Raw genomic sequence first — 19,723 nt, forward strand, 5'->3', positions numbered from 1 at the left:
TGTTTATAAATACTTTCGTATTCAGAAGAAGACATTTTTCTCCCCACTAAACCACTTTGTTGTCCCAGTTAGGAGCACAGCAGAGGGGTTCGTTAACAAAGAAGCTGTGGCCTCCTGAAGGCAGACACAGTCCGTCCTTGACCTGCTCAGGATGAAGCACTCTGAGCAGGGGACTGATGTACTTGGGACGGATTTCAGCAGAGACAGACAGACAGAGACAGACACAGTGGCCCGGTGGCCCACTGCATCTTGGGAACTGTCAAAGGAGATAGAGAGAAAGCCTCCGGAAAGCTGCCGACCTGTGGCCCCTATCTCTCTCACTGACAGTTAGGATTTGGTTTATGCATTCGCAGACACATCTTCGTCACACATACACACACCCACTCACTGACACACACGTAAATACGTACGTACGCATGGATGCAGACGCACACACACACACACACACACACACACACAACCTTTATTTGCACTTACGTACAAGGTTTTTTGAATGTTATTTTCTCTGCACTGGATCTTAATGTGTATTTAAATGGATTTATGGAAATGACTAACACTGTTGTGGCATCGCTTATGCATTAGGAGGAAAAAAATGACGGTTCGTCACATCAGCCAGATTCCAAAGCATCCCTCGCCAGCAGAATTCATTGAGTGAAAGGAGTGAAAGGAGCCTATTGGCAATACAAACAGCTCAGTGTGCAATGAAAAAAAACGAAAAAAAAAACATCTGTTTATCTTCCATATATGTAGTTTGGGGCTGCTCCAGCACTGGTAATGGAAAGGATGATGTGCGCATGTACATGTGTGCTTGCTGGTTTATGTTCTGTGTGTATGTTTATGTTTATTATAAAGAGAAAAACATCATCATTATTTGACTATAACCATGTCACTGTGCTTTTATGTAGATAAATCGTGGTGTAGAGCAGTTCCTGCATTATGCTGAATATGTTACAGCTATATTTGCTTAATACTCATTTTCTTTACAGCACAAGATAGTGCCACTCCCTGAAAGCAACATATCCAGATAAAACTGCTGCAGTATGTAAATAGAAAAATCTAACCGAATAACTTTCAGTATTAACAGTATCAAGAGTTTTTTTGAAATAAACTTATTTTAACTTCATTTAGTAGCTCAATTAAATTATAAGTCATTTGAGACAAAATTAGAATAAGGATGAATGAGAATTGATGTTGAATTTTTGTTTCTTTGTTTTTCTCTAAGTGAAAATGAAGCCATTCCATTATACCACCGTGCACTGCCATTTGCTGATTTGATTTTACAACACTAAATGGGCATTATTTCCTATTAGAGGGCTGTTTTATCAGCTTGAGTGGTGTTATTTATGTAGTCTTCACAGCTTGCATAATGAACAGCGTGTGCAGTACAAATCTCTACGCAGCGCATGCAGCGAGGGGTTGCTGCATTTTACATAAACCGTGACATTTGAAGTCGGTGTAGCAGATTTTTCCTTAGCTTACAGTACATGCATGTATGCTCTATTTATTTTAATGTAATAATCGTCGACTGTGTGACGGCCGCGCATGCACGACAGATGGATGTTTGCAGAAAAGAGCTAATCACCTAATGAGGAGGGTAGTCATGGCCGGGGTAATAATTGGAACCCCCAGCTACGGAGCTCTGTAGCACGAGAGCCAGCCAGTGAGGTAGACGAATTGAAGTCGATGCCTTTTTGACCTTTGCGGGTCAGAGTTTTCTTCACTCGCTCTAACTGATACAGTAGAGTGCTCTGACAGACAGGCACCCTGATGTAAGATCCTCAGCCAACACAAACAGTATTGACACTCTGGCCTCCTTCTGAGTTGAAATACAGTACAGGCTTTTGTGTTTGTATTGAGTGTTGACTCCCTGTATCTGTCTGTTCTTATCATGTCACATCTCTGAATGACTAAGACAGCACTGTGTTTCTATTTCCGTACACTTGCACACATTAGCATCAGTGTGTGCTCCTCTGTCTCTCTCTGTAGCATTTGTGAAGCATGTTTAGATGAGTAATGACACATTTGATATTCACAGAATACTCTCAGTGGTATTGAGAGCTCAGGGTTAATATTGTATGTCAGTGTATGACACGCAGTATTAGTGTCGAATACCTTGTTTTTGCGACAAAACAAAAACAAAGTTCGTTCGGATGATGAAAAGGAGTTTGTTGTGTAGTGGTAACAGTTGCTTGTTCCATTGACTGCGCATTGAACACGTACTATATTGTGACCAGCATCAGATAGTAGCTCTTTTGGTCCCTCGCTGCCGCTTTGTGTCATTTAAGGAACTTTTACCACATAAACATTTTATGAAGATGTTACCGGAGTCCTACGCAGCTTTGAATACTGTACACATGATGCTCACTATAATATATTCTCCCTACCAGTGTATTCCCCAGAGATAAAGGCCTCAAGGCACTCTCGTGCGTAGAGACACATATGTTGCTGCTGGAGTGACACAGATGTGTCACTCCAGTACAAAACAGGTATACCCGGTTCACGCATGACTTAGCCTGCATGCTTGATCTGCTCTCAGCCAACAATAGCATCTGATACACCAAGTCTCACCTGCTTAGAGAACAGTGTGTAAACCGCCGTGATTGCCTCATTCCCGGAGCTTTCAGCACGCCACTGATTGTGTTAATTAAAATAATACAGCATTAGATGTATTTTCCAGTGATGGCTACAGTAAACATCGCCGTAGGAGGAGAAACATTGCTGCCAAAGTGGTTCTAAGTGCCCGTCCCCCTGTGAAGGGTCTCTTCATGTGTGATAAAATGTCGCCTGATGGCCCTTTAACTGATTTAAAGGCCTTGTTTCAGTCGGGTCAGGTACTCTTAGACCACCCATCTGCTGCTCTCCTTCCACTATTCCTCCACTCCTCCAAAATCATCTCATCAGCTCAGTCCTAAGTGAGTAACAGAGGCTACTCTTCCTCTCTAAGGGACTATTACACCCGAGACCAATTTCTCCTCCTCTCACTGATCACGTTTAGGGGGGGAGGGTGAAAGTCGCCCTCACTTTCCAGCAGATTTCTCCCCCTTTTTTCCCTTTATCTTTTTAGATAAGTGTCCCTGGCTTTACTTTAGGATTTTCACCTTAAGAAGAAACAAAACAGAGGAAAGTAGATCCAAAAGGGGCGATCGTTCTCAAAGCATCACATGCATCAGAGTCTTTCACAATCCTTTGGGTCTTAAATGGAAACAAAGAAGAGCTGTTTTTGGCTCTCTGTCAAGAAGACGTCTCACAAACACGAACAAGAGTCAGAACACAGTATGAAAATCAAAAACTCTTTAATGGTAAAAGTTTAGCTGTGGAAGAGGTTTTTCTCATTTTGTGGCCAACGCTCTGCAAAATCATCTTGTTAAAGCAGATATGATCTGTAACTGTGCTGGAATTAGTTTAGGTAGTGGTGCCAAATGTTTGCTTTTATACAGGCAGAAGAAATTTAGTTGTAAATGTTTTCTAAAGTTGTATGCACGTCCTCTGCTTTCCTGTTTCTCATCCTTCAGATAGTCAATTTGTCATCAGGAATGAAAAGGGCAAAGTGCATTCTCAGTGGTAATCTAATAGAGGTGATCTTATAGGAATTGATCAGGGTCAAAACACTTTATCAGATCATAGTTGTATACTTTTGCATGCACACTGTTAACAACTTAATGGCTTCTTCTTTAGTTTTAATATCTGGAGTGATTAGATGTTTTTAAGTGATATTATTCAGTCATATTGAATGCTGAGGATTCTCTGTTTCAGTGAACATGTCGAACATGAGCTGCTTGTCTTGTTGAGCTCTTGTGCACTTTGTAGATTCGCCACTTGGGGGCACAAACGAACAAGTAACTAATGATAAACCTGATAAAGGTATCACCTCACTGCTGATGTCATTAACTCGAGGTGTTGCATACTAACACAGCGTTTCCACTAAATACAAAGTGCAGACTTAAAAAAAAAAAAAAAAGTGCTATAATTTGCACACATTACACTTTTATTTACTAGAATATCAGGCTTTGCCATTTAAGATCTCATTTTGTTTCTCTGTAAAAGTTTGCAGTTAAGGACGTAGTAGGTCGTTGTCCTTGGCAAGCAGCCCTGATAGATTGCCTTATTAGGTGTAATTATGCAGATTGCACTGCTGATAATTATAAAAGTGTAAACACATTCAGCAGGAACATTCCTTTTCACCATTGCAAATGAGAACAGAGCAGTGGTTCTATGCTGCTGACTTTTTAGCACCAGGTGGCTGCACCAAGTTATTGAGATTCTACAAGGTGAGAGCAACACAGTTGCCTAATGTGTGCAGCATCTGTTTTGTAGTTCAATTGCTTTTTTACTTCTATATAGGAACACAACACCAGATAGAACAAAGAAATATGAGTTATCCTCATCTGTCCTCATGCCAGATGGCAGATTATATATATCTTATCTGTTATGTTTATTCTTTTACAAAAAATATTTGTTCTGTTTTTTTTTTTTCTTTCGTGGATTTAAACTCAGGTTTCAGCAACAATTCTTTAAATTTGAGACCTCAATTCTGAATATGTTTGTAGTTGGTAAAAAGATCAAATGAAATGTTCATTATTGATGTTCATTTATTGGTTCTTGCTCTCAAGGCTTCTTTCATTGTCTTCATGTGAGCAACCATGTCAAAAAGAAAATGGAGAAGGACATATTATCCTCTGTGTCACACTGGCTAAGTTGGCTTTCTTTTGGGCATGAAAAGCCTGTATATTCCCTGTAAACCATAAAGATCAGCTCAGCAGTGCTTAGAGTTTTTTTTTTTGTTTTTTTTTTCCTCAAGCTTGGAACACTGTGCTTCGAAGGGGAGGATGTTGAATGGCCAGTGTGCAAACAGAGGCAGGGACACTGCAGCTGAGCCTTGTGCTCTCCAGTCCTGAACTCTGAGCACTGAGCACACTTCCCAGCTGAACAGGATTGTGTTTATCAGCAGGGCTTTTATGTCCACATGTTCTCTACATTTCTGTAACCCGCGCTGCACACTGAGTGTGAGATCAGCATTCCCTCTCTTGTGAGGAATGGTCTTTTATTAGCAGGCAAAGCATACTTGCCCAGATTCAGCAACCTCTCCATGGATAGTGCTCAACTGCCAGTGTGTGTGTGTGTGTGTGTGTGTGTTCATATGTGCATGAGAGAGAGAGAGAGAGAGAGAGTTGCTTATGTGAACTGCAGCATCATCACTCTTCTAAAATCTTTCTAGCGATATACTGCAGAGTCCGGTAGGTTGAGAACCTATAAAAAAAACAGTTTTCTGTGATATGGAGGTAGAAGGATTGCGTTGTACTGCCGGGCTTCAATTCTTTATATCCACAGGACTATTATCATACAACTTCCCAAAATTCACAGAGAGTGAAAGAAAAAGAAGAAGAAGAAAAAAAAAAGAGACAGGGAGAGGAAGAAGAGGAGGAATCTGGAGAGATGAGATGATAAAACTAGAAACAGAAATGAATCTAGCCTATCCTGCTTTCTTTTTTTTTTTTTTTCCTTTTTCTGCTCATGAATGTCCGCACAGGAGAGTGGATTGAAAAAGACTGAACATGGAGAGTAGGGAGAGGTTGTGAAAGGAATCAGGGCTGGGGGACATAGCTTCAATTCCTGCTATTCTGCCTAAATAGGCTCTTCCTCTGCAATGCACTCAGGCTCCAGTGATTCGCTATGTGAATGCTGCCCATTTGCATAGCCACTCTGCCTCCTGCTTCCTGGCTGGCTGTTGAGGCTCCCCCCCCCCCTCCCTCTGTCCTCCCTCCTCCTCCTTCTCCTCCTCCTCCTCCTCTCTCCCCTCGTCCTCTTGCGCACATCTTCTGGAACGGCGCTGCTGATGCTGCCTGTGTGTGTGAGTGTGTGTTCCTGCCCAGGGCTGCTCTCTCAGGTACTGCCGTCGCTATCGCTCGGTCTCATTGAGAGCACAGATCTCTAGATGGGGAACGGGCGCGCTACTTGGCACAACTTACAGGTGCAATCACGTCGTTTCCCGCGCACCGCTGCAGCTGTCCGACACATGCAAATGAGACTCGGATTTAACTATGGTCCCATTCCTCTGGACATCCTTTGAGACGACTGGAGGAGGAGAAGGAGGGAAACTCAGAATGTCTGTCTTGGTTTTCTGAAGAAACACACTTTGTACAGGTGCTGTCCATCTCTTCTCAAGTTGGCTTTCTTCTTTTCCTGGCAACTGTGTTTTTTTTTTGGAATATTAACAGTTTTTGACGGGAAGATGTCTCTAATTTTGTGAGGTCTTAACAGAGAGAGGAACAGAGAATAAGGGAACTAGGGGAATTGGAGCAAGCTGGGATTTCTCCATTGCTGTTTGAGGTTGCCCTAATTTCTTGAGTGAATGTTTTTGATTGTTTTTCTATGATGATTTATGATACTTCTTCACCTCCCTGGGTGCTGCTACGGATTTCCTAACTCAGTGGGAGAACAGCTTTTTTTTTTTTTTTTTTTTTTTCCCCCCACAACCGACATTTTGTGTGGTGTCCCTTTTGCTTTTTTTTGCTTTCTTTCTTTTTTTTTTTTTTTTTTTCCTTCTCTGTGGATCTGCGCGAGTGTCTCTGGGCATAGAGAGATTTGGCAAGGTGAGAAGTATGGGCTGTAAAGCTCACTGAAGTTCCACCTCGATCTGAAGCCTCATCTGGCCACTCAGGGAAGATGTTTGGAGGCTGGAGAACACAGTTTACTCCCCTGAGGCCCGTAGCAGAGCCCCTAAACCGGAATTCAGCTTCACTCACCCACCTCGCCTTGTGGATCACTGCCCTGGCCCTGGGCTTTGTGGCAGGGTCAGAACCAGGTGCTGTGGAAAGTCTCCACCACATTCACCTCTCCCATGGAAACAAGCGTCACCACATTGTGCCTATTGCTATCCACAGATCACCTGCATCCCTAAGAGCAGGGCACAGTAAGTATTGGTTGTTCATTCTCTGCGTACAGTACCTTACTTTTTGAGCAGTTTTTTCTTTTTTTCTTTTAAATTTCATGACTGCTGCTAACTTTGAGCAATCTTTAATCCCTCCATAGCAATATGAGCCTGAAATACTATGTTTTCTGGATATTTTCTGTTTGCAAGAATCCCCCTCCCCAAGCCATATACATCGCTCTGTAAGACACGGAAAGTCTAGCTTAGATACATCCCCTTTTTTTCTGTCTCAGCAAAGTGCCCTCTGTCTCCATGTCTGAGATTAGCCGTATCCCTATCTCCAGATGCTCCACTGTGTCCAGATTAGACAGGATTAGAACGTTGTGGCGCTCCATGTTGCCCCTGGGTGTTTCGAAAGAGACAAAGATGTGTTGCCTCCAGCTCTGCAGGGCGTTGAGCCGCTCCTGGCCCCTGCCCAGCGTGGAGCGTAGATGAGGCCCCTTTTACTCATGTGTGGCAAGAAGGTTCACGGCATGGGCATTAAGAGTGAGGGAGAGACAGAAAGAGGGAGAATCTCAACTAGGAGGAACTGGAATGACCTCACCCCCAAGTATTCATGGTAGACTGCAGTATCCTTGCCTCAAAATATGAGAATATTTTTGGAGATACTGCTGACACTTTTTTTTTTTTTTTTTTTTTGCAGCTCTTTTTTTCCACTTGTGGTTTTGTGAATTTCACTTAAAGTTCTGAGTGATGCTGATGTTTAATATTGAGGCACTTAGAAGACCAAAATACTCATTTCCTTTAGTCATCAGACTGCCCAGGCATTTTTGAGTGACGTAATCATACTAGTGTAACACTGACGTAATGCTGAGGTACCCAGGATTCATTGAGTAGACAGTCTACCACATATTCATACTGTAATACTCTGGATTCACCAATATTAGAGTTTAACTTGACAATGCATTAGGTCGTGAGTGATAACACCATTACAGAGCAGGACTGGTATTTTCAGAATTGTTTTTACTGGACACAGGAGCAGCTCAGAAACAAGGCTGGAGCCTGGATCACTGGGCAGAGTTAGACCTGTATGAACAAGGGAGTCAGAGCCCCTCAGTGATGATGAGGAAGATGGGAGGTTTGCCGGCCTACTGAGACAACAAGAGAGGCAATTAGGCCACTCTGCCGTGACCTGTCTGGAGCGGGCAACACTCATCTCGCCTCCTGCTCTCCCTAAGGACCTCAGGGGGCATGTGGTGCTCTCAAGCAGATTCCACGACTTAATATCATAGTTATCATAGCTGCTCCTTGGTGCCATTATTATGAAAGAGCTCTCGGGGACCAAAGAAAAGCTTTCTCTGTAACATGATTAAATTTTTGGTTGATCAGCGCGCCGAGGGTACATAAATGCAAAATGGGAGACATGCTGTTCAGCATGGTACCTGGCTCCAGGACAAAGCCTGCTGTTGTAAAACCCCAGTGCTGTTGTCTTAGCTGTGCTGCAATAGGTTTAATTTCCATGGGGCTTGTTCCTTACATGGGTTGTCTGTTCACTGCAACAATGAAACGTGTGCAGCTCTCTTTAAATTGTAAACGTGTGAGCAGATTTGATTCTGCGTCGTTTACGGTATATTTTGCGCTTCGTATGTGTCATTTTTCTGTATTTAAACAACATACGTGAGCCTCATGTTATCTTCTGTTGCTCTCTTTCTCGCTGTCTCTCTCTGTTTTTCCTCCCCATCCCTCTGTCTATCTCTCTCTCATAGCTTTTGGTGTCACCGTCAATGTTAAAATCTAATCCTATTTGCAATACTTATGTAACTGTACCTGCCTTTCACTATTATTGTCACAGTGCATTTAACATTGTCTCAAGTGATTAGACCAAACAAAGCTAATAGCGTACTGGCAGTTTGTTCTATATGCAAATTGCCTCACTACATCATGAAAATTCACTTTTTTTTTTCACTTAATATGTAGCTAAATTTAGTAACTGTGGTTTCACTAATGGTGGGCTATCCATCCATTTTAGAAACGTATAACAGCATACTGTAAGAGAAAACATCCTTTGTTTCCCTCGTGTTGAACTTGTATGTCTGTCATTGATTTATGTGGAAAGAAGGAGAAAATTACCATGGTCAGGATGTATGAAATTGAGTTGGAGTGTGATGCATTGTTTGTTTAGGGCTAGCAGTAATGAGGTTCAGACAGTATCAACTCTGAGTAGCAGACATACCATTCATCATGAATATACTCCCAGAGGTGATAGTCTTCTTTCCTAGAGATGGATATGATACTCGATATGTTGGATAACTAGGTTATCATATTTTCCTCCGTACCTGCTCTTCTTTTTCACCGAGTCCAGATAGATGAGACGACCTGATCAATCGGAAATAAGCGTTGTGGAGTTTAAACAATGAATCTCCTCAGCGGTTAGCGGGAAAGTGGAAACTGGCTTTCGGTTGATTTGCAGCTTCTAACTTCTACCGGGGAGCGCAGACGATAGTGATCTTCAATGATTTGGCAATTCCCTGTCTGAGCAAAACATACAGGACGCTCACATGTGCTCGCTCTACCTATGTGTACTGTATGTGTGTCATCCTATCACAATCATAGAGCATATGTTTAGTAGGGAGGAAGTCAACCACCAGATTCATGATGGTTATGCGATATGCTTAACACACCTGCTCCATCAACTGCCGCACATATGGCTTTTGTATTTCAAAAGTTGGCGGTTTGATCAAAGTCGGTGAAGCAATTTAAGTGATTATAATCCATTTTAAAGCTCTCCACCTTCAGAGCTAATGGAGGAATGGTATATAGACAGTGCACTTCTGTGTTGGTGCTGCTGCAGAGAAAAGATGAGGGGGTGGCGGGGGGGGGGGGGGTTGAGGGAAGATATAAAAGAAGGTAGGGAATGAAGAACAGCAGATCACTTCTGAGATGGAGAAAGTAAAGAAAGAAAGAGAAAGAGAGAAAGAAAAGAGAGAGAGAGAGAGAGGAGGTATAGAGTGGATGGTCTCTCATGTTGCCTTGCTGCCGGTGTGTTGTGGGCTTGTATAATATAATTACTCCCATGTCTCTGAGCTGATGTCATTCTGCGATAGTGCGAGGATGACAGTATCTCTGCTTCTGTGAGGCAGTGGAGATGATAGCTGCCCCGATAAGGATCTGAGTACATGTTCCTCTGCTCTAGAGGGAGCATAGGCAGTTATTGACCCACGGATGAGAAAGTGAAGACTGCAGTCATTTCATTCTCTTCTTCCTCTGATGTACGAGAATGCAGACAACCTTTTTTTTTTTTTTTTTATTATTATTTGTGTGTGCTTTAGGTCTTTAACCTACTTGTAGGACCCGCTCTGTTCTTCTATCTCCTCCCTGTTTTTTTTTTTTTTTTTCCCTCCCTGCTCTCTGCGCTTCATCTCTTCCCGACCACTCTGCCTTAACTCACCCCCAGCTCCCTTGTCGGTCTACAGAGCCCATCCAAGCAGACAGAGTGGGCAGCCTTTTGCGCCTGCAGTGGTCTTTGTGGTTTCGTTGGTGACCAGGCTATGGTTGGCATGAAGGGAAATGAGACCTGACTGTGCGTGCGGTGGGCAGTGAGGGGTCAGCTGAGTAATGTGTCCGGTTTCGGATTAGAGACTTGGAAGACATAGAGGGAGAGAGAGAGAACAAGAGCCCCCTCCTTTGACTCAAGGGGATGTCTGCGCCCCTCACATGCATAGGTCCTGGATGAGTTTGAGTCAGGGAGCTCTTTACCCACAAGGCACTCTATGAATCAGCAGCAGCAGCAGCGGCAGCAGCGTCGTCTCCCCTGCCATGTTCCTCTTTCTTGTTCATCCTGTCTGTCTATCTGTCTGTCTGTTTACACCTCTGGCTTTCCTTTTTTAAAGGTAGTTTGAAAAGAATTGCTTAAGATGATAAGTCATCCAGTCCCTGTCTATGAGTAGTATTACATCTGTTTGACATCTAACAAGTGTGATAGAGAAATCATTTTGCAAGAAAATGGAAGAAAACTGTCAAAGTATACTGCGCCGCTATTTCCCATTGTGCATTGTTGATTTCACACATACACAGCTGTTAACCCGTCAAAATACAGTTACATATTGTGTCTGCAATGTGGAAATTAAATCGTAACACTTACAAACTACACTAGATGCATGAAGAAAAACTTGGAATATCATTAGATAGATTATATGAAACATTAATAATTCTCATGCAGAGAATTTAGTTGTTTTAACAGCAGGATACATCAAAACAAGAGCTGCAACAAGAGCATAGTAATGTGCAATGTAGCAAAATGACACAATCAATTGGCCAGAAGAGGTTGTAAATTTGTAAAAAGGTAAAAAAAAATAATAGTAATAATATTACTATGCATGTAAAAAAGTATAGTAATGAAAAGAATAAGAGAAAAAAATAAATACAGAATGTTAACATTGAACTGTTTCCATATTAACTGCTAAAATGTGTGAACCGCTGCTGAATTTTTGTACGCCAACATTAACTGTACAGAAGGCAGGAAGTGTGGAGCAGCGATGCAGCTGTGGCACAGGTCAGGGTGTTAAGGTGTTAATGAAAAGAGTTTAAAGAGTTCTCCACAGTCCATTCTGATTGACTCTATAAATGCCTCTCCATTTCACAGGGGAATGGCACAAGAAAGAAAAAAAAAAAAAATTTAAATAAATAAAGTGGAGATCAAGAATGCAAAAGCCCGCATTTTTTATCTAATCTGAATTGAGTTCAGTCACCCTGGAGAAGCCTCATTCTCTGTCATCATAATGAGGCAGCAGCTATCTCTGTGCCAGTCAAGCCTGCGTAGACACACTTATGCGCACTCACTCACAAATGCACACAAGCTCAGTGCGTGCACAAAGAGCAACGCTCTCCCAAATCATCTTTCATCTCTTTGATCACGTCGAATCATTGTCAAAACAGAAGAGTGTGAATATGGGTAGTTGAAGCGATATGCAAATTTGCACATGGGAAAAGTTTCATTAGTATAGTGTAACATATTATTGCATAGAATTTTAAAATGGGTCATAAAGAAAAATATGCACTCGGAAGGTATAAAAATATAATTGTACGGACATACAGTAGTATTGTTCCAACAGTACAGTTATAACTGCCCTTGTGATGGACTAATTGGTTCTGGGAAAGGTCAAAGGAAAAAAAAACAGAAGATGGAGGGTGAAATCTTTCAGCCTTTACAGCTTGATAACCCCAACCACAGGGGAGGCCAGAGAGGATGGCTTTCTATGGCAGCCAGCTCGCAGAAGACAAAAATGTATGATTGCCATTGATCAGCTGATCGATAATGAGCCTCTACTTAAATTTCACACGGCTGTTTTGGGAGGAGAAAAAAAAATCCATCCCAGAGCTCCTCTGTGTGGGTGGTTTGATTGACAGTGTTATAATTATTCTTAGCTTACAAATAACAACCTAACAACTTTAATATAATGTATTTTGGCTTAATGATAGTCTGGAATAAAAAAAAAAATTAACATTTAAAAAAAAAATGAATGGCTGTCCTGTGTAACAATAGGAGGCCTCAGTAGAAGCCAACCATGTCATGACTATTCTTTTTTTTTTTTTTTTTTGCAATTTACAATTGCTCACCTGCAGCAGAGTGGCAACAGAAAGAAAGCTGCCCCCTAATCCACTCTAATAGGATTGTGTGGGATTTCACCTTCCTCATTGCTCCTTCCATCTCTTAGAGCCTCAGGCCTGCTGGCAAGGGCTGATAAAAACATGCCTGCCTAACACCTAAGTGCAAGCTAATATTAGCATATATTTTGCAACATAGTGTAGAAATACAATGCATACCCACGCACATTCCTTTTTTTTCCCCCCCTGTTATATATTTATTTGTTGGTAGATACGTGGCATCCGTGTGAGATAGAGGACAGCACAGCTCTCTTATGGTGCTCCTACATTGCCTGTTGATAAGGGGGAGGCAGAGCGTTATGCTGTATATAAATCGCAAAGGCAGTAGTTGTGCTGAACAACAAAACTCCCTCTCATACACCTCGGCACATCCGCACATGTAACACATGCGAGCAAACTGATACGCACACGTGGACTTTGAAGACTATTGATGTTTATTTCTGGTGATATTTTTTTCTCTTGATCTTCTCCAGATTCATATTTTTTTTTGTATCATTTCCATAAGATATGCAGCTAATTAAATAATATCTCGCCACTTAGTGAAGGCTTACTTACAAAGTGAGGCTACTCAGCAATAGGCAAAGCAGATGTTTAATCCTGCAATTAAGGCCAAGGCGTGCTTGTTGTCTCCTGGGCATGGCTTACAAAAAGAGTAAACAGTAAAAATGAAGCGGTGTCATGCAGGGACGACAGAAAAATAAGACACATTAGCAAGAGGAACAGCCTTGTTCTGTGGGTAAAAGACCATACACTATTATCCACATATTGATATGTCTTAATGTAATATAAATAAGTGATCATGTGTTGTAAATTACCCATCCGTTAGCCTGTAAAAGGTTGATTTAAGTAAAATGAAGGCCATAAAAAATATTGCATTGTGTGCAAACTGAGTGTGTTAAACAGAGCCTGCAGGTTTTTGAAGTGTTGTTTATGCGCTACTTTTGAACTACCATCTGCACACATTGCCTCAAGCTAAACTGTGATTTGTTAAAGAAGAGGGACAGTGGAGAGGTTTTTACAATTTCCCCGAAAACGTAAAGGTAGCAATGTGGATGTGTTAAATCATTTCAAAGAAAACCCTCTTGCGGCACAAGCTTTTTGTAATTATGCAGGTCTAGTATAGACTGCTAAATATTTTTTTTTTTTATGAATAGTGCTACTGTAGGAGTATGTTCAGTAAAGCACAGTAACTCTGTCTGATCTTAAAGCAGCCTCTTTGTGAGAGCAGCGTTTGTGCTGATGCAGGTTGGGCTGCATATGGTGATGGGCAGCCAGAGTTGTCTCTAGTCTCAGATCAGAGCTCTGGCCCTGGACTCTGTTTTCTGCCTCACTTCCACTGTGTAATTATCCCCCACACTTGTCTTTTTCAGTAATTAGGACTGCAGTCATACTCCACATCTGTTGGCTCCCTAATACAGAAGACAACAGCTTCTAGAAACCATTTGGAGTCTGTGATGTTTGCTACATGCTAGCACACAGACCCACTGAAACTAAATAATGCACTGATGTCTGATGGCACGGACTCCGTCAAACAGGCTTTTAACTGGGAATGATAAAAGAGAGAACTGACTGATGCCCGATTTTCTTTAGGTCTAAGTTTGATATTTGTGTTTGATGGAACGCAAATTAAACACTGGATGCAGAAAAATCTAATCAACAAATTGCTGGCAAACAAAATGGCTGACCTGAACTGAGAGAAAGGGAGCATTGTGTCTGAGGAGCAAATGAGGCAAGTGATGATGAGAGAGTAAATTAGAAGCTGTCGATACTGTGAGACACCTCTATCAGAGCCAAGGCTGTTGGCTGGGGAGGCAGATATGCAGCTGGTCAGGGTAACAAAGGGCCCGTTTGGTGTATTGCTCCATTAAGACACTGGGTCTTGTCAGCTCTGCCTGGATGGGCCATTCTGCTCCACAAGGCAGGGGCTCATGTATCACTTAGGGCTTAGGGGAAGTGAGCATGGCAGAGGAGGGGGCAGAAGGGTGTGAGTGACACTGGTCGACTGAGCATTCATAGCATAATGTTACCAGCCCAGGGGGCAGAACTTCACCTCAACCATGAATTGATGGTCCCCTGCCATGAAGAGCGAGGGTGGTCGGTATGGCTACCCCGAGGCCCCGTCATGATGAGGTGCAGGCTTATCTCTTCAGAGCAGTGTGAGGATAAAATACGGTGAAGTTGTGCTACAGTATGATGCAGGGTAAGATTTCTCAATGCACAGTTTCTGTCGAATTGCAGATTGTATCGGTTTAGGACAGCTTAAGGAATCGTTTCATGTTTTTTTGACTCTATCTTAAAATAATACTAGCATGCTATATGTTTGTTTGCTGTAATCAATACTTCTCTCTATACTGGCCACAAGGAAATTCCTTCCTAGCTTGACTTCACAGTATTAAAAGGGACAAAATACACAGTACTCGTTCCATGCAGAAATTCTGAAGTTCAGCCAAAGCTAATGTGAGGCTTAGTAGCCTGATTTGGTCAAATAAAGGAGGTGTCTTTCAAAGAAACAGCCCTTTTTAGTACAAAATTGTACACAATTGTGCACAAAACCGTCAAGGGTAGCAATACTTCCTGGTAATCGCATGTAGGTTTGTTCCCCGTTGTTACACCAAATTCTGTGACCCATCAAATTCTATGACCCGATGAAGAATTTCAGGTTATACTGCCGCTGCAAATGTTTTAATCATACCCTATCACATACTGTATTTTGATAGGTGTTACCATAAAAAAGTATTCTGTTAAGGCCACAAATTTTAATAGCATCGATGTACCAAAATCTGTGATCCGTCAGTTCTTGTGACACTAGACGATCAGTCAAGATGACACAAGCCAAGTGTGCCGACCAAATTTTGTCAGGCGAGGTATAAGTGTTCCACTGAAATCTGCACGCTATACAGATTGTCCTGTCATTGCTATCAACATTTGTGACCTTCTCTGCATCTAATAATATTATTGGGTCACAATTTTTGCTTAGCAGCCATTGAAATGTGTGACCCTATCTACTGTAAATACGATGGGGACACCATTTTTAGTAGCAATAAACCTACCTGAACATACATGCTTGATCTGGTAATCTGAAACTGCTGAAGCCTCATATTTGCTTCGGGTGAGCCTTAAATGGCATTTTTACATAGAACACAGACTGTGGATTTTGTCTCCCATCTCTGGCAGTGTAGTCGCTTTGGTTGCTTCACAGCCAGTATAGACAGGAGAAATGATTACATACACCACGACACCATCCTTTAAGTATAAGTAAAGGTTGAAGAGCATAAAAAAGCCAATGTGTTTCTGCTATTGCCTCTTTCAGTGTAGAAAACACAAAACTACTTTCTAATCAACCCTTTTTCTATAACATGTCTTTATCTCGCTCTGTTCCCCTCCCTCTCTTCCTCTTTGATGTGGTCATTTCACACTGTACTCGCCTTGAGGTCTGACTTAAGTGTTCCTATGTTTTTTCTCTCTCTCCCCTCACTGTTTATTAGGTTTGTTGCTCCTATGATTTTGGAGCTAGCATCTTATACGCTTTAATAAGGATGACCAATCATGGGGGCAAGCAGCAATGCCCCACTTTTAGTCTCCACTTAATTTAATTACATCAAATTAGCAAAGCAGTTAGAGAGAGGGGACAGAGAGGATTAATCCTTTGCAGCTTATGAAGGCAGGTTGGACACTGTCAGCTGTCCTATGCAGAAATGCTGCTTTGGGATTGTCTTCATTAGAAGGAGCTTAAGGCTCATAGGTCACTGGATATTGTTAAAACAATACTGTGGAAATGGGCTAATTAGAATATTTGACAAGTCTAGGCTAAGCATTAAGGGTGACTCGGAATACCGCCTTTTTTTGTTTGTAGCTTTCTTTTTCATCCATGTTTGCCTTGGCACCACTTATCATTTATCAAAATAGTTTTTAAGCATGAAAAATGTTGTTTAATTACATTTATTATCGTCAATGAAGCATCACATTTGCTATTATTGAAATACTCTATTATTTCAGCCTGTAAGAATTAAAACAGAACATGCTGTATTAGCATAGGTGTATAATTATATCTCAGTCTCAAACAGCAGATATAACTGAATACTCTATCAGCCAGCGGTGAAGATTAAGTCTCTGGGCAATGAACTGTAAAAGTTTATATCGACTGTGCTGTATATATGCCAATATGCCCAGACTTATTAAGCCAACACAAAGTAAGCAGGCAGTCCGCGCTCTGGGTTGATTTAGCACCTCTGTCCACTCTGCTTTCTGCTGACTGCAAAGAGAATAGCTCAGCTCCTGCCTTCTGATAAAGACTGAAGGGGGGATTTATCACTTAAAAAAAGAAATACAAAAAAAAAAACAGGGAATGAAGCAAAACAGAATGTAGTAGAGTGTGCATAGTATTGTATGTTATGGGTTAGTTTCATGACTGCAGCAGGTATAGACCAGTTCCCATTCCATGCTTTTTTTTTTTTTGGCTGTGCATTTCTAACAAGATCACAGTGATATATAAAATGGATGTTATACTCAATACTCACAATCCTGTACTGTAATCCTGTTTTCATCATGTCGTGGGAATCCTAGCTCCTCACGTATAATTCAAGTGGTCACATTAAAAGTTTGTTTTGCTGTCATTTCCTGTTGTATGTTGCACAGGATTGTTCCAGCTCCAACCTGTGATGAAACCTTTTTTTTCTCATGCCTGCTGGTTCTGTTCTAACTGCCTATGTTATTATAAGGAAGGCAGTTGTTTGTGCTGAGAGAGGATTAAGACAAGTCAACAATCCATAGTCTTTTTAGTCTCCCAAAGGCTCTGCTCACACACCACTGAAGATAGAGAATGGCTTTTTCCAGGAGCAAAGCCTGTAAGTGTGGTTTAAATTGTTGAAAGGACCTCGCTATACTGCAATGGAACAATGAACAGATATAGAAATAGAGATTGGGTTGGTTTTGAGGGGGGGGAGGGGGGGGGGGGGGGGGGGATCTATCTGTATCCACCATACCTCGCTTTCCAGTTCCATTGTCCAGCTGAATTTTCTTCATTTGTACCCATGGGAGAGACCACCAGAGGCTGTGTTTTAACTGCCGACTCCAAACAACCGGAAGAACAATTGCTCTCAACTCATGTTTTTTGAGCTGCTGTTGTTCACTGTACTTAATTATTCCGACATACAGAGGCTGCCAGTCAAAGGTGACAGGCAATTAATCACCTTGCAAGTCGAAGCATTTGGTTATGTCAGCTATAAAAGTGACACCTGACAAGAGAATTACTTTTTCCTGAAGGCATCTGTTTTTCTTTTGTTGATCTGTTTCTTTCTTTTTTTTTTTTTTCTACATGGAGCATAATTACAAAATGATTGCTTTAATCATGAATATTATTAATGATTACTATGACTCAGTCCTTTTAAAATTATTATGACTCATTTTTTATGACATAGTAAAGACAAAAGCCATACACTCAAAATACACCAATTAACAATGACAAGCGTAAATTGATTTTCGGGGTCTTTAGAGAAGTACTGTAATAACCGCATTCTCCATCTACAATGCCTCCTAATCCAACATACCACAACACTCATATTCACACTGTGAAACCCTTTTCTTAAAACAACACAGCCCATCGTGAAAACACTAAAATGACTCCATCTACTGAGGGCAAAAGCTAGAATGAGATAGGTATATTGGTGTTGCAGACAAAGGTTAAACATAAACTCCACATTACTAGAATGTGAGGAAGATCAGTTACTTAAAATTGCTGCCTTTGAGCAAAAACGTTGCGCTTAATTCACTTAAAAACAATTATTTGTGACATTTTCATTTAAATAATGTCCATCTCCAGCCGACCTCTCTAACCCAGTAGTCTTACAATTGCTATTCTAAACACCCGCGACTCTATTTTTATTTTTATAATTCACTGAATGCAACACAAAACCCATGGTGGAGGTGTAGAAAGTGACTTGTGTCGTGACCAGAAGTTCCCAGTGCAAATGTGGCACTGTTGGCAACAGGGTGGAATACATTATCTGTAGATGTGGTTTTCATCACCAGTCAAAGCAGTGCTCCCTGTGCAACAATGTTCTAGCGGTTCTGTGATGTAGAGAGCCGTACAAAGGGGATCCACCACAAGAAAAGCTCTCTCATGAGGAAACTCGTGTCCTTGTGCAAAAGGTGCAGAATTGCCGTGAGCAAATATACGGCATTTTAAATTTAATTAGCTTGGGACGAGATAACATATTAGGTTACTGTGCTGCTCTAGTCACAGGAGCAGGAGCATGACATTAGGTGAAGTGCCAAAGAGGACATTCTGTCTATGGGAAAGATAGGTCCACCAGTTATTCATAATACAGACACGTGGATATACTTAAAATGGAAAAAAAAAGCTATTTTTTCCTGCTTGAGGGAATTACATCAAAGTCAAATTGGCCTACATATCCACAAAGAGACTTTGTAAGCTTAGGTGTAGGATCTCGACATGCAGGCATGACTTGATAAAGGCATGAAAGTGGCACAGGAATGGACTGCAGTGTACCATGTGCCTTTGACATGTACCCAGAAGGTGAGTGGGACAAGCAGAAATCCCAGGTGATCCTTAATACTAAAGCTCCTCTCCTCCCACACTGAAGCAGTACAGTTCACAGCAAGGAAAAAAAAAAAAACTGACAAATATGTCACCTCACCAACACAATGCTGCACCAGGCATCGACAGGAAAGTACAATCCTCACATCTATCCTGGGAAACATCCTCTGGTGTACAGAAAGAGATGTTTTACATTTACAGCTAACAGTGAACAAAGCAGAAAGTAATAGTATGAAATACATAATTAGAATACAGTATAGTGGTAATAGTCAAAGATGAGTACAGACATTTAAACTCAAAAGAAAATAGACATTACAGTAATACAATGTACACAGTGTTAGTTTGATTAAACAGCTTAACAGCTCATCCCCAAAATAAAGCAAACATGATTTTTAGTGATGTTTTTAAAAAGTTTTGAGAAACATACCGACCATAACCCCACGAAAGAATGAAACTTTCCATATAGACAATACTCTTTGTTGCACATGTACAGCCATCTCCGTAGTGTGTTTCGTGGATCCACATTCATTAACAGTTCCTGGAAATAACTGTGTGAACAAAGCCATAGCTTTTCTTTTACAGCCTCCATAATCACAAACAAACACGCACACAGGTAAAAAAAAAAAAAAATGCGA

At 41.4% G+C, this 19,723-nt stretch overlaps 1 protein-coding gene across 8 annotated transcripts in view; it reads left to right on the forward strand.

The window, feature by feature from the left end:
* The window catches only part of LOC121911346 (neurexin-1a-like), a 269,413-nt gene that overhangs the window by 151,819 nt on the left and 97,871 nt on the right, over window positions 1-19,723 (forward strand). For 3 of the 8 annotated variants that reach the window (XM_042432721.1, XM_042432722.1, XM_042432723.1), the window contains exon 1: window positions 6,588-6,910. The exons of 4 other annotated variants lie outside the window; for them this stretch is intronic. In XM_042432721.1, the coding sequence (XP_042288655.1) occupies window positions 6,664-6,910 (247 nt within the window). In that variant the 5' untranslated portion in view covers window positions 6,588-6,663. Of the gene's footprint in view, window positions 1-6,587; window positions 6,911-19,723 lie in introns of those variants that run through there. One more of the 8 variants, XM_042432720.1, reaches the window with a different exon arrangement.

This window comes from Thunnus maccoyii, chromosome 14, assembly GCF_910596095.1.
Source record: "Thunnus maccoyii chromosome 14, fThuMac1.1, whole genome shotgun sequence".
In the NCBI taxonomy this organism is placed as follows: Eukaryota; Metazoa; Chordata; class Actinopteri; order Scombriformes; family Scombridae; genus Thunnus; species Thunnus maccoyii.